The sequence below is a fragment of the Chrysochloris asiatica genome, unplaced genomic scaffold, assembly GCF_000296735.1.
Source record: "Chrysochloris asiatica unplaced genomic scaffold, ChrAsi1.0 scaffold00056, whole genome shotgun sequence".
NCBI lineage: Eukaryota > Metazoa > Chordata > Mammalia > Afrosoricida > Chrysochloridae > Chrysochloris > Chrysochloris asiatica.
Genome location: NW_006408574.1, coordinates 8,704,025 through 8,717,704, shown reverse-complemented (window position 1 = coordinate 8,717,704; position 13,680 = coordinate 8,704,025). Strand labels below are relative to the sequence as shown.

The following is a 13,680-nucleotide window of genomic DNA, read 5'->3' as shown; positions in this document are numbered from 1 at the left end:
CCAACCCATAGCGACCCTGTACAGGGTTTCCGAGGGTGTAAATCCTTACGGGAGTAGAAAGCCTCATCTTTCTCCCACGGAGCGGCTGGTAGTTTCGAACCGCTGACCTTAAGGTTCGCGGCCCGATTCGTAACCACTACACTAGCCCCCTCATATACCAGAAGATTGGCTTTTGTAACCGTATTGTAGCTTGTAATTCACTGGCATTAACCATTTTTACCATAATCCATTTCCAGAAGTGCTACATTCCCCTGATAGAGGATAAGCTATAGAATAAGCACTGGACTGCTAACTGTAAAGTCGACGGTTCAAATCCACCAGCCATTCCACGGGAGCCCTATACTGGATTGCTAAGAGTCAGAACTGACTCGACAGCACTTAACAACAACAAACAGAAACTCAGTTCCCCTTCAGCAATAACTCCCATCTACTCGTGCCCTCACCCCTGGTAACCACCAACAAACTCTGGTCTGTATGCATTTGCCTATTCTCGATACTTTATATATGTGGGGTCATGGAATGCTTGTCCTTTTGAATCTAACTTGTTTAATTTGCCCAGCGCTTTCAAGGTTCATCTGTTGTAGTATATATTAGAATTTTGTTTCTCTTTCTGGCTGAATAATGGTCCATTTTAAGCACATGCTACATTTTCTTTGTCTATCCATTCATCTGTTGATTTCCACTTGGGTTGACTCCACCTTTTGGCCACTGTGAACCATGCTGCAGTGGCCATTGATGTTCAGGTATCTGTCTAAGACCCTGCTGTCATCGCTCTTGAATGTGCACCTAGGAATAGGACTGCTGGATCCTATGGCCATTCGCGGGGTCACTTTTGAACAATCGCCAAACAGTTTTACACCATGGCCACACCAATTTGCATTTTCACCTGCATTTCACAGGATTCTGGTAGGAACCCTATACAGTTTTGAAAAATAATATTTTATTGGGTTTTAGGTGAAAATGTACACAGCAAATTCGGTTCCCCTTTAACAATTGCTAGGCCAGTCATTCTGTGACGTTGGTTACAGCGTTCACAAAGGTGCAGCATTCTCATTCGTTCCATTCTGTTTGCTCTGTTTCCACTGCTCTAGGTTCCCTTCCCTTCTCCTCTCTGCTCCGAGGTGAATGCTGTTTGGTCTCACCTCGGGCATGGAGGGAGCACATTACTCACTGTGAGACAGTTGATGTCATAAGTCTATCTAGTATTTGGCTGAAGGGTAGCCCAGCGTCATATTCAGACATTATCTTACGGTGAGAGTCTCAGGGGCTCCTCGAATCCCTTTCAGTCAGATCAGTCAGCCCTTTCTAAGGAATTTGATCTGTTTTGCACATTTGTCTTCATTCTATCCAGGACCTCCTTTTGTGTCCCTGGTCAGAATGGTTGGTACTGGTAGCCAGACACACCTAGCTCTGGTCTCAGGTTTGAAAAAGTTGTAATTCAGGTGGGCAGTTCGTCCAATGGACTGGTCTCTTCTTTGATCTTTTGATTGCCATCCTTTGGTTTTGCTGTCCATGTTGTTGTTGTTGTTAAGTGCCATCGAGTCGGTTCCAACCCATAACAACCCTGTTTGTGAGCTTGAACTGCTGACATTCTGGTTCAAAGTGACTGTGCAGTCCAGCGCATAACCCACAGTGCCACACCAGGACTCCTCTACCCACATAGAGACCAATAATGCTGCTCACCAAACTAAGATGTGGACCATTATCTTCATGGAATATCCTCTGTCAGTTGACCGAGTTGTCCTATGAGACTGTGTTCCTAAGACCCTTGAGGTTTTGGACATGTTTAAGGCATATATATATATGCTAAACATGTGCTTGTATTTTCTTGGGCATGCCTTTCTATACACATATATGTATAGTGTAGTAGGTGGGCTTTTACTTGGGATTTTCAGTTTGTTTCTCAAATGTATTTTATAAGAATCATTATCTGTCTTCTGCTAAAGAACAAGTACGGGTTTCTGCCCTAGTGGCTGGGAATGCGGATCTTCCTTTTGACACGTACAGTTTGCTAGCAGCAGTCACCCGGACGGGGCTCTGAGGTGCCAGGTGACTAGTGCCTCACACTTTGAGAGGCTTCTCCTGAAACATGCCTCCCCTACAGTCAAGAAAGCAACTGTAGGCATTTGCCCAGTGAGAAGGTTTTGGGCTTGTTGCCTGGAATAAAGGACATCTATAAAGGAACCCTGGTGATGCTGTGGGGCAGGCACTAGACTGCTAGCTATGAGGTCGGCGGTTCAAACCCACCAGTGGCTCTGCAGGAGAAAGAAGAAGCTGTCGGCTCCCGTAAAGATTGACAGTCTGGGAAATCCTGTGTCTGGTTGCTGAGAGTCAGAACAGACTTGATGGCAGTGGGATGTTTTGTTTTTTAATTTTTAATTTTTTTTATTATAAGCCCATTTTTGGTACAGTGAGCTGTGCATTTTGTTACTAACCACAAGGCTAGAAGTTCAAGCCCACCAATCGCTCCATGGGAGAAAGATAAGGCAGTCTGTTCCCTCAAAGATCTGCAGTCTCAGAAAGTCTGTGATACAGTTCCACTCTGTTCAGTCTATACAAGTCCCCGCACATCAAAGTGGACTCCACAGCAGTGGGCAATGAGCCCTTTCTTTTCAGGGCAATTGTTTGCATTTCAATTGTGACTGACATTCAAGACTGAGGAGTGCATTCCGTATCCCTTTCTTTCCACGTTCACCTTCCAGGGATGGGTACCATTTCCCCTGGGGTGGCTCACAGTGACCCTGTATAAAGTTTCTGAGGAGTGACTGCTGAGTTTGAACCACTGACCTTGGCTTATCCTACAGTAGCACATCAGGACTCCTTTTCTCTTAGTTCCCAGAAGGTGTCCCCAAGTAGATTTTGTGGACTCTTACAGTTGGTCTCAGGGTGGTTTTGCATAAGGCACCCGTAATGCTCTATACTGACCACAGGGTCAGGTCCACACAGATAGGACTCTAGGGTACTAAGAGGGACGGGTTGCGTTCTTTGCACTGTTTGTCTAAAACCTTCACAATCATTGTATCTCAGATGGTCCTCTGGGCTGCCCACTGTGGACTCTCACCCTTGGGCACACTGTGCAGTGCTTGTAGGGCTGCCTTCGCTGCCTCCCACCCTCCATGTTGACTACAGCAAAACACATTATATGAGCTCCCTCTGTCTTTGATGCTCAGAATTCATCAGAGAATCGTGTGTTCTTTGCACAAACACAAGCCCCTTTCTGGCTTTATGCCCACTTCCCTCCTTAGGCTAATTTAGAAGCTAATTGGGATGGAAGGTAAAATTAAATGTGATCGTCAAACGTTAATGGGGAACGTGGCAGATTTTTAGCATCATCAAAACTACCACCCCCTTGCTGCAACTAGAAAGTAGTTCGTGCCTCCATTCCTGTCAAATCGATGCCAGCTCACAGCGACCCTGAAGGTCAGAGTTGAGCTGCCCCATAGAGTTTCCAAGGCTGTAAATGTTCAAGGAAGTGGACAGCCACATCTTTCTCCTGCAAGTCACTGTCCCTCACCTGTTAGCAGCTGAGCGTTTCCACCACTGTGCCACCAGGGCTCCTGGAAAATGTTTCTAGGAGTTCAAAACCCGGGGAAGAAGAGGTGGGGTCTCAGGGCTAAGAAAGAGGGTCGTCTTAAAGCACCTCTCTAGAGGGTACCTGAGGACACAAGATGGCGGTCTGGGAGACTTATCACAACCAAAGAGAGGCGCTTACAGTGCCCTTGTTACTGAGAGGGGTGTCTCCTCTGTGGATCAGTCTGACTCCAGGCGACGGAGAAGCTGTCTTAGCCTGAGCCAGAAGGCAGCCCAAACTCCATCTACCACACACACCCCTCCCCACCTTTCCTGTGTGTCCTTGTGGATGGCCAGGCTGTAGGCATTGGGGTGCAAGTGCTGAGGAATGGCAGGAATTGTCAGGTGAAGGAGAGGAGGCAGAAGGACCCAGTAGGTAAAGGAACAAGAAAAAAGTATGACAGGAAGAAAGCGTGGAAAGGGAGGAGAAGAGAGAGGTGAAAAAAGAGAGGTTGTCAAGAGTGGAACACAAGTTACTTGTTTACATCTTTCAGAAGTTCTTCGTTTTGTTTCTCTTCTTTGTGCCCCCATGCCCACTCAACAAATTTCTATGTTTTCTTAGCTTCTGCAGACAAAATCTAACTCAATAGTCACCATGTTAAATCATAAACCCAAAGGCGACCTTTGCCATATGTATAGTTTTACAGCATCTGTGAAATGACACGGTGCATTTAATCTTTTGTTAACCCTGTGTGTATATAAATAAAATGCAAGGTTGGCAGTTCAAGCTCATCAGCCATTCCTCGGAAACCCTATACAGAATCACTATGGGTCAGAACGGACTCAACGACACTTAACAACAACACCAGGACTCCTTAACATATATAATATATAATATAATATGTGTATGTGGAGTCCTGGTATGGCACTGTGGGTTAATGCGCCAGACTGCAAAGTCATTTGAACTGCAAGGTTGGCAGTTCAAGCTCACCAGCTACTCCTTGGAAACCCTATGCAGGACTGACTGGACAGCACTGAACAACATATATATATCCACATATCTCCTTTGGGTTAGCAGCTGAGCGTCCTTACCAATGTGTCACCAGGGTTCAGTTTGTGTCACCAGAGACATCTGATGCTGTCTCCACACAGCCCCCTCCCCCCCCCAAGTAAAACCACAAGGTCACACCAGGTGACCACACCACAAGATCACACCGATGCGCTTTTGTCTTCCAGGCAATCTTGGACGTTGTTGTGAATCTTCAGTTCAGCCTGATAGAAAAACTGTGGCAAACATTCTGGCGTTACTCTCCTTCCACTCCAGCTGACGGCACTGCCATGACGGAGTCCAGGTCAGAGCCCACATGCTGCCCCGGTCCATCCTCATGGCCCACTCGATGTCCACGCACTTACAGTAGAGATATGTATACCAGTTGTGAACCAGATAACGTTGAGCGAGTAGACCGATGCTCTGGCCATCCTAGACACGATCCCCCCGCCCCCTCCCCGAGGTTTCAGCGTGTGTACGTAGCTCCCATCTTTATTGCTTGGGGGGAGCACGGTACAGCTGCTTCATACTCATGGAATGAGTGTCATCTCTGCCTTTCATCCCGTCGGAGTATTAATGTGCACAGGTCCCTCTGTTGGGAGTGTTTCCTCTGATATTTATATATATATTTATATATAGATATAGATCCAACCGAGCGCACGGCACCAGTGCCGTGGTGGTATCGTTCTAACCTCAGTTAATATTTGATGAACTAAAAACTCTTTTTTTTTTTTTTTTAAAGTCCATTTTCTTTTTTTTTATCCTCATTTGCCATCTATTCATTTGCTACATTTATTCACACCAGCAATCTGAGTGAAATAGAAAGTCGACTACCGAAAGCAAAGCTGATAAGTCTGTGCAAACATGAGTCTGTCCTGAAATGGATGTGTAACTGTGATCATGGAATGTACCAGGCTCTCGTGGAGATTCTCATCCCCGACGTCCTTAGACCCATTCCTAGTAAGTTAAATGCAGACGAGTACGGATACGTTTGTTCTCATACATTCCACCCAGGAAGGTTGGGAAGTGATCTCTGGTCTCATGTAGGTTTGCCAAAGACGAACCATGCAACCCAGAGTGTCACAAAAAAGAAAAAGAAAAAAAAAAAAAAAGGCAAAAAAACCACCTTGAGCAAAAACGGTCTAATAAAGGGGAGGGAAATGTATCTTGTTCTCATACATTCTACGCAGGAAGGTTGGGAAGTGATTTCTGATCTCATGTAGGTTTGCCAAGACGAACCATGCAACGAAAAGTGTCACAGGAAAAACAAAAAACAAACAAACAAAAAAAACTACCTTGAGCAAAACTGTCTGAAAACATGGGGAGGGAAAAATGTATCTGTTTTCCAATCTTGCCTTTTCTTTTTGATAAGAAAGCCAGTCTTTTTTGATACAACAGCCTCAGTGATGTAAAAGTTCATCAGATTTACTCAGGTCTTAGTCCCTTTCTTAAAGCCCCCCCCCCAATATATATATATATATGTATGTATACATATCTATGTATATATATCTGTAATTGCTAGGCCAGCCCCTTCTGTGTTTCCTTTCGATTGGAAATGAGTTGATCTTGGTTGCCAGTGAAGTTGAATTGCCTTATAAAAGCATTGACTTTGCCACCTGCATCATGTTGAGAAACTACAAATGCAATGTCCATGAACAGTAATGGTTAGCTGGCATTTTGAGAGAGACAGAGAGAGAGAAACACGTGAAAAAAACAACTCTAGAACTATGCCAGTGTTGTTTTCCCATCAGGAAGCAAACAGGAATTATCTGGATGGGTTCCATTACTTTTTAAAGTGATGGTGTTTTAAAAACCACCTTGTAGCAAATAAAGCTGTGTTCTGCGAGTGTGAATATAAATGCGACTAAGGATTCCAGTGTTAGGGACGGTCGCAACCAGTTTACACCCACATCATACTGACCTTAGCTTTTAAAGGAATAAGGATAGAGTGTCCCCCCTCAGTGGCACTGATTGACTCCAAGTGTCCTTTTTGTTATGCGATTGGCCACCAGGACCCTCAAGTTCACAGACGCCAAGTGTTAATTTTTCCCCATAAGTACACAGCGCAAGAAAAGGCAAAGATAGATGCACTCGTGTATGTCCGTACTGTCTTTTGTCAAAATATGAGGGGGCTTTAAAAAGTGCTGGAAAAATGGCCATGATCGCTTCATTCCATTTCCCCCCATGAGCTGTTTGAAGCCCCCTCATATACGAGACAACAGTGTGAGTTCTTTCCTTATGTTCCCCCAAACCTCAAAAGATCTCTTTAGACACATATCTACATATAATAGCATTGTTTAAAAATAGCTAAAATAAATCATCCAGCTGCCCTATCCACACACCAAGTTTCTTCACCAAAGAGTGATTAAAAGTGATGTTGTCATGGAAAACGCCAGTGTGTAAATTCTCTACTGATTTCTGTTTCCGAATCTGATTTTCCTTGTGTGTTGTTGTTGTTGTGGTTGTTTCTCCTTCTCCCCATGCACTGAGTAATAATCTCAAGAGACTTGGGAGGGAAGCTGCACGAGGCAGCTCATTAACCTTTGACATCTTGCCACCAATATACAGTTTCTCTCAGGAGAGACAAGATGCCAGGGAATGTTTTCTTTTTCTTTTCTTTTCTTTCTTTCTTTTTTTGAGGCAAATCAGCAACATCAATACTCATGAAACCCTTCTCAAAGCTCTTACCTCCCCTCTGTTGGCCTTCCAAGATTTTAAGCTGTGAATCCACCACCCACTCCCTAACTAAAGTCGTGGTTCCATTTTAGGTGACATAAACCCCGCAAATTCAGGTACTGCAAATACTTGAAATTTGTCTTTTGCAAATTTTGATTTTGAGACCAGTGTGTTTTGTCAATTTGTCTGTCAGTCGCTTCATTAGACAGCTCAGCTTCAGCAATGTTCTCGTGAGTCTAGTTTTATAGCATCTGTGGAATGATACGGTGCATTAATGAATTAATGTATCACCCTCCCAGGGACAGTTGATGATTTTATTTTCTGAAAAGATCATTTTAGATAGCAGGTATCGTCTGATGACACACCTTTTAAATCTGGAACACACTGAGACAAGTCAGCTTGGGAATAGATTTTAAATTCCAAAACATCCATTCAGGTATTCAGTCCATCTTGGTAATTTTGACTGTATAAGAACCTCTAGAGAAGGAATTTGGTTTAAAAAGAATTTATTTTCTTGGCTACTAGTACTTTACTCTACCATTTTCTGTCCAGATGGGATTCCTTTTTTTAGTCCCCAAAAGTCTGCACATCACACTAATTTAAAGTCAGATTGAAACTACTATATTCAAAAGTACACTTATCCAAAAAAACCACATTTCTTTTAAATGTTAAGTGTAAAGAATTGTGTAATAAGACTCGGCTGTACGGTTATGAGCGTAATTAAGAGTGGCGCACAATGACATCCAGCACCAAAAAGATAAAAACTGTGCATTTACAGAATAGATCTTTTGATTTTTATCGTCTCCTTAACATCAACTTTATCTGATTCAGATTAATTGATCTTTTTTAAGCCACCGTTATTGGTTCTTGAGTTTTGGTTTTTCAGATTAAGTAATTATGTAGGAATTATAGAAGAAAAAATGGAAAATGCAGATAGCCAAATTGGATCTTGAATAAACAAAATTTTGCTGCATTTCAAAAAGGGTTATTAATTTTTTTTCACTCTTTTGCATTTCCATCCATGCCTGCCCTCCATGGTCTTAATACATAATACACAGAAAAGTCTTTTTTTCTTTCTTTTCTGTTTTTTTCTTTCTTTCTTTCTTTCTTTCTTTTTTTTGGCTAAAGTGGGACATTTTGGAAATTTCAAAAGAAGATTGTTACTCAAGAAATTTCTAAGAGCTGATTCTCATTGCATACAGTCTGCACGTGAGTGGGTTTGCTAATGAAAATGTAGGCTATTTCGGGTTCTTATTTAACCAGTTCAGTAATTAACAAAATAAATTTTAGGGTTTTTTGTTTTTTGTTTTTTTTGCTTTTGTTTTTGTTTTGTTTTTTAAATTCATTAGATTAGTAAAATGTATTTACATTGCAAACAATTTGAATAAGCTCAATTGTCTCCAATCCAGCTTTAACAAAATAGGTGGAAAAGTGGGTCAGACTGTTGAGCACCAAGAGAAAAACCAAGGACTCTATAAGCCCATCATTAACATAAAGATTCTTGGGGGATCTTGGGTAATCATGGAACTCCTCAGTTTCCTATAGTAGACTCCAGATTCCAATAGGACCCACATAGGTTAAGTTTAGCCTGTGAGTGCTTCCAACATTACCTGTTACGTATCCCAAACTGCTCCTACAAGGTTGAGCCTACAGCGCAGATGAAGTGCCGTAATAAGGACTAGAGAAGAATTCTGCTTCCGTAAGGCAACCTCAGTAGGCAGACCCTTTCTCCTAAGTATGCTAGTCATTCCTGATAACTGCAGAGGTGTCTAAAGCATCTCATGACAGCCATAAACATGTGCTCTCCTGGCCCTGTGCCTCTCAGGAGTTAGCAGACAGCTGAAGACTATGGCAGGGATTGTCTTCCGAATAGAGTTGTCTGTTAGGGATTTTTTAAGGCTAGTGTTGTCTGATAGCACTTCTATCAGATTGATCTTTTCTCTGTACCCGCCAAGTGAGATGGAGACGAGTGACCTCAAATCTTCAAGTCAGACTATTTTGAAATTTTTGCCTTGCTTTTCCACAGGGAGAGCTATTTTGGATATGAGTATGTATATATACATATATATGTGTGTGTGTATATATATATATATATATATATATATATATATATATATATATATGTAATTTGGAGGTGGCTTTTTTTGGTGGATAACTACTCCAACTTCTGCCCTATTGTGGATAGATGTCTAGAGAAAGAGAAAGCTTTCATGACTTTTTCTGTTTAGCTAAAGACATGAAAATAGGTTAGGAACCTAGAAAATATCAAGAGGAGCAATTTGACAAGGAAAATGCTTAAGTCTTTGAGCACAAAACAGTTAATGGAATGCGTGTTCTGCCTAAGATACAAAAATCCTATAAATCATCCATTAGTATATTCACAACTGGTATATGTTGCTAGAGTGTTTTCATAGCCCAACAATTGTGAATAAGTATCTGGAAATAAAAGAGCTTCAAAAAGAAAAAAAGCCCCCCAAGTAGAATTCTTTATATGGCTTTAAAATTAGGAATCATGTTAAATCAGGTTTGCTCCATCTGTGTCATGAAAGTTCAATGCTGTTTCCGATGTCATACACATGTGTTTTCCCTTATTCTAGCATAAAGATGAATTTCTTTGCGGCTTTTTTTCATTCTGTTTCTGTTCTTTAACATCTAGGTGCCTTGACCCAAGCCATTCGAAATTTTGCAAAAAGCCTTGAAGGTTGGCTCTCCAATGCCATGAACAATATTCCACAGAGAATGATACAAACCAAGGTACCACTTCATGCCTCTGCCTTTTCTCTTGTGTTTAGCAAGTTTTTCTGAACTATGAACTTCATATCCTCCCTGTAAAGCACTGTTATTATAATTTATAGAATCTTTAAAAACTGATAGATCTATCTAAAGAAAACTATCAGTAGAACTGTGTGCTGCTTTTAACTAGAAAAGCATTGTGAGTGTGGTGTGTCTCTGAGATTCCTTCTGTAATACATATTTCAGATGTCTAAGAACAGCCTGGTGTAGCACTGCAGGATAAGCACTGGACTGCTAACCACAAGGTTGATGGTTCAAATCCATGAGTGTACCTCAGAAACCCTAGACAGGGTTGCTATGTGTTGGAATCAACTCAAGGACACTTAACAACACTGAGAACAGCCTAGAAGATTCAAACAGTTACTACCATTGGGAGAGTTCTGGGTATTTTTAAACTTTGGGCTCCTGATATGGTGCTGTAGGATCAACACTGGACTGTGAACTGCAAAGTCCGCAATTTCAAACCACCAGCTGCTCCTCGGAAACCCTGTACAGGGTAGCTATGAGTCGGAACCAACTCAACAGGACTTAACAACTATGGTTAATGCAGAGTCCTGTTGTGGTACTGTAGGAATAGCACTAGACTGCTAGCCACAAGGTTGGCAGTTCAAGCCCACCAGCCGCTCCTTGGAAACCCCATACAGGGTCGCTATGAGTCAGAACCGACTGGATGGCATTGGGTTTTATGTACAGCCCTGTGTGGCTCCTGGCCACCGCAGTGGGCAGCATGTTCCCATCATCACGGGGTGTTCTGTTTGGAAGGCCGGTGCTGGCGTACCAGATTGATGGGAGCTCACAGAGGGGAGATGTTCTCTGCTGATGACAGTCACACAAAGCCTTTGGCTGGCTGGAAGCACCTCCTGCCCAGTGTCTTCAAAGTGGAGGGGTTCACACTGCAGCCTGAGTTGCTCTGTTGCTTCACATTGGTGGAGGGTGCCTTCTGGCCTCCTCTTCCTCTGAGGTACAGCTGAGCACTCAGTCAGCGAAGCCTTCAGACACTGGCAGAGCCAGCAGTGGGGCCAGCTTCAGATGGGGGCTGTCAGATCTGAATGCCTGAATTCGCATACCTCCACTGCCACGCTGCTTAATTCCTCTAAATCCCAGTGTGTGTCTAATAGAGTTGTTCACAGACTTGGACAAGATCGTATATGTACCAACCAATTAAGGTACCAATCAGCACCTGGCCCTTAGTAGCTGCTCAATTAACATGTACCGCAATGTAGAATAAAGTACAAGACCCTCCTTCAGTGAGGGGGTGTGAGCTTTCCCCCAGCCTCCACATACCCCCTCTGCTGCTTTGCCAGCTGCTTCATCAGTCACTTGCTTCGCTGGTTTGTTGTCATGGCTGAAAACAGTACAGCAACACCGTCACCAGGTCAACCCTCTTGACCTGTACACTTGACTGCGATGGATGGCATTCTCCAGGATGTGCGACCCTTCTCACCTTCCTCCCTTCCAACTTGTCCCTCCCCACTGAACATAAACTAACTGCCCCCGAAATTTCATGTCTAATCTGTAGAGTCACACTTGTCAATGTGATCCCATATAAATGTTGTTGTTGTTAAGCATCGACAAGTCGGTTCCAACTCATAGGGACCCTGCAGAGGATTTCCTGAGGCATTTTAAATCTTTGCCAGAGCAGAAAACCTTATCTTTCTCTCACGGAGTGGCTGGTGTAGTCTGCAGTCCAGTGCTGATCCTGTGGTTCTTTTAAAGGAACACAATGCTCCTTAAGCCAAAGCATTGTTTGTATCAGTCACTCGCTGCGTAAATACCTGCAGCGACTCAAAGCAATCCTGTATGTTCGTGTGAGTATATTAAAACCAATGGCGCTACTGTGCATATTGCAAGTTCTCTTGAGATCAAGAGATTTCCATATTTGCCTGGTCTTTTATTCTTTTTTCCCCTTCTCTGTTATCCTTACCATCTTTCAACACAAGCTGGGTCATTTGGGGTCCCAGCAGGAAACAAATAGTGTGTCCAAAAGGGGATTATTGAAGAGAGCTGAAGAAAGGTCTGTTTTCCAAGGTCTGAACAGAGTTCAAACCAAGACTGTTAACAACAGGAAGTCCTAAGCAACCACTGCAGGAACCTCGCTCCCTCAATCAGAACTGTGGAAGGGGAGCAGGTTCTGCCAGAACAGTGAGGGACCTGAGGTCGTGGGGGAATAAATGTTCTGGCCACTGTTTCTTCGCATCCTCTGATCTCTGCCAGGGCCTTTCATTACCCAAACTCAGCTGAAAGCCAGGGGGAAAGGAGGTGGTTAATGCTGGCCGTTCAAGTCAGCGTTGTTGGGCACAGGCTGGAGAGGGATGGAAGCAAATCTTGAGGATTGAACGGAGACTCCTTGATGGCCCTTTTGCAGGAATTCACATTTCGAAAAAGCGCTTCAAGTTGCTTGTCTCTGATAAATAGATTAGTATATACGTTTGCTAATAAAAGTGATGCCCTCTCTTGTTCCACCTCAAAATTGCCCATTTCTCCAAAATAAAGGGAACAGTGAGTCTGTACAGCCATGCCCTGAAAAGTCCACTTTTTATCCAATTTAAAAAGTGGAAGCTATATAGTTTGTCTTTCCAAGTAAATACATTTATCAATCCGTAGTTGGTGTAAAAGAAAAAAACCCAACGTTTTTTCCTACTTCCCAACATTGTCTCCTGGCTGTGGGTGAGTAAGGTTACTTGTGAGATGGGTTTAATTAATGCTCCACTCGGATTGCTAAGGACGTGGGTGTTTGTTTTGGTCCTGACGTCATTCTCCTCCAAGAGGAAAACAACGCTTGGTTTAGGGATTTCAGCGCTGTAATGTACAAGGGGGCACCGTTACCAAACAGTGTCAGAGGGAACACTTAGACTTGAGCCCCGTGGAAGGAGAGGCCCACCCACTGTCCCTGGACCCCCTTACAGGTTGCCGCTGTAAGTGCCTTTGCCCAGACCCTGCGAAGATACACGTCTCTCAATCACCTGGCCCAGGCAGCGCGAGCAGTGCTCCAGAACACGTCTCAAATCAACCAGATGCTCAACGACCTCAACCGTGTCGACTTTGCCAACGTCCAGGTAACCTGCCGCCTTTCAGAACACATCTAGTAAGGAACGTTAGTGTCCTAGCCTCTCAGTCAGTGCTGTGACAAGAGAAACTGCACAGACGCCTCACTGAGGAGACTGGAAGTCCAAATGCAGAGCGCCATCTAGGGGAAGCCTTGCTCTATTGACTTGTGGGGAGGGGTGACCCTTGTCTTTGGAGAATGATTTCACTTTCACCTGTGCTGCATTTCTTTATTCTCCAAAGTGTTGGATTTAATCACACCCAAACCTGTGTGGTGGCATTAACATAACAAAGAAAAACTTCTGTTCCCAAATGGGGTCCCAGCCACATGGGATGGTTTCATGGAGATGATAGTGCCTGCCAACATTTTGTTTTTGAAGGGAGAGAGAGCACATTCAGTTTGTAGTGGGTACCCCAATTTGGTCTCAAATTTCTTTCCCAAATTTCATTTATGTACACAGCCAGCTTAACGTTGTCGTTATTTAAAAACAACAATAACAGTAATATTGCTTTAAGATAAACTATTTGAGAATGACTCCATCTCCCAGCAATTTTCATTGCCAGTTCTGGTCTAATTTTATCATGTAAAAAACAAAAACAAATATAAA

General features: G+C 43.3%; 1 protein-coding gene across 1 annotated transcript in view; it reads left to right on the top strand.

Annotated features, from left to right (window-relative positions):
- Positions 1–13,680, top strand: part of RFX3 (regulatory factor X, 3 (influences HLA class II expression)) — a 191,640-nt gene that overhangs the window by 133,334 nt on the left and 44,626 nt on the right. The window contains exons 9-12 of the mRNA XM_006863745.1: positions 4,747–4,862; positions 5,364–5,518; positions 9,891–9,988; positions 12,934–13,083. Of these exons, the coding sequence (XP_006863807.1) occupies positions 4,747–4,862; positions 5,364–5,518; positions 9,891–9,988; positions 12,934–13,083 (519 nt within the window). The remainder of the gene's footprint in view (positions 1–4,746; positions 4,863–5,363; positions 5,519–9,890; positions 9,989–12,933; positions 13,084–13,680) is intronic.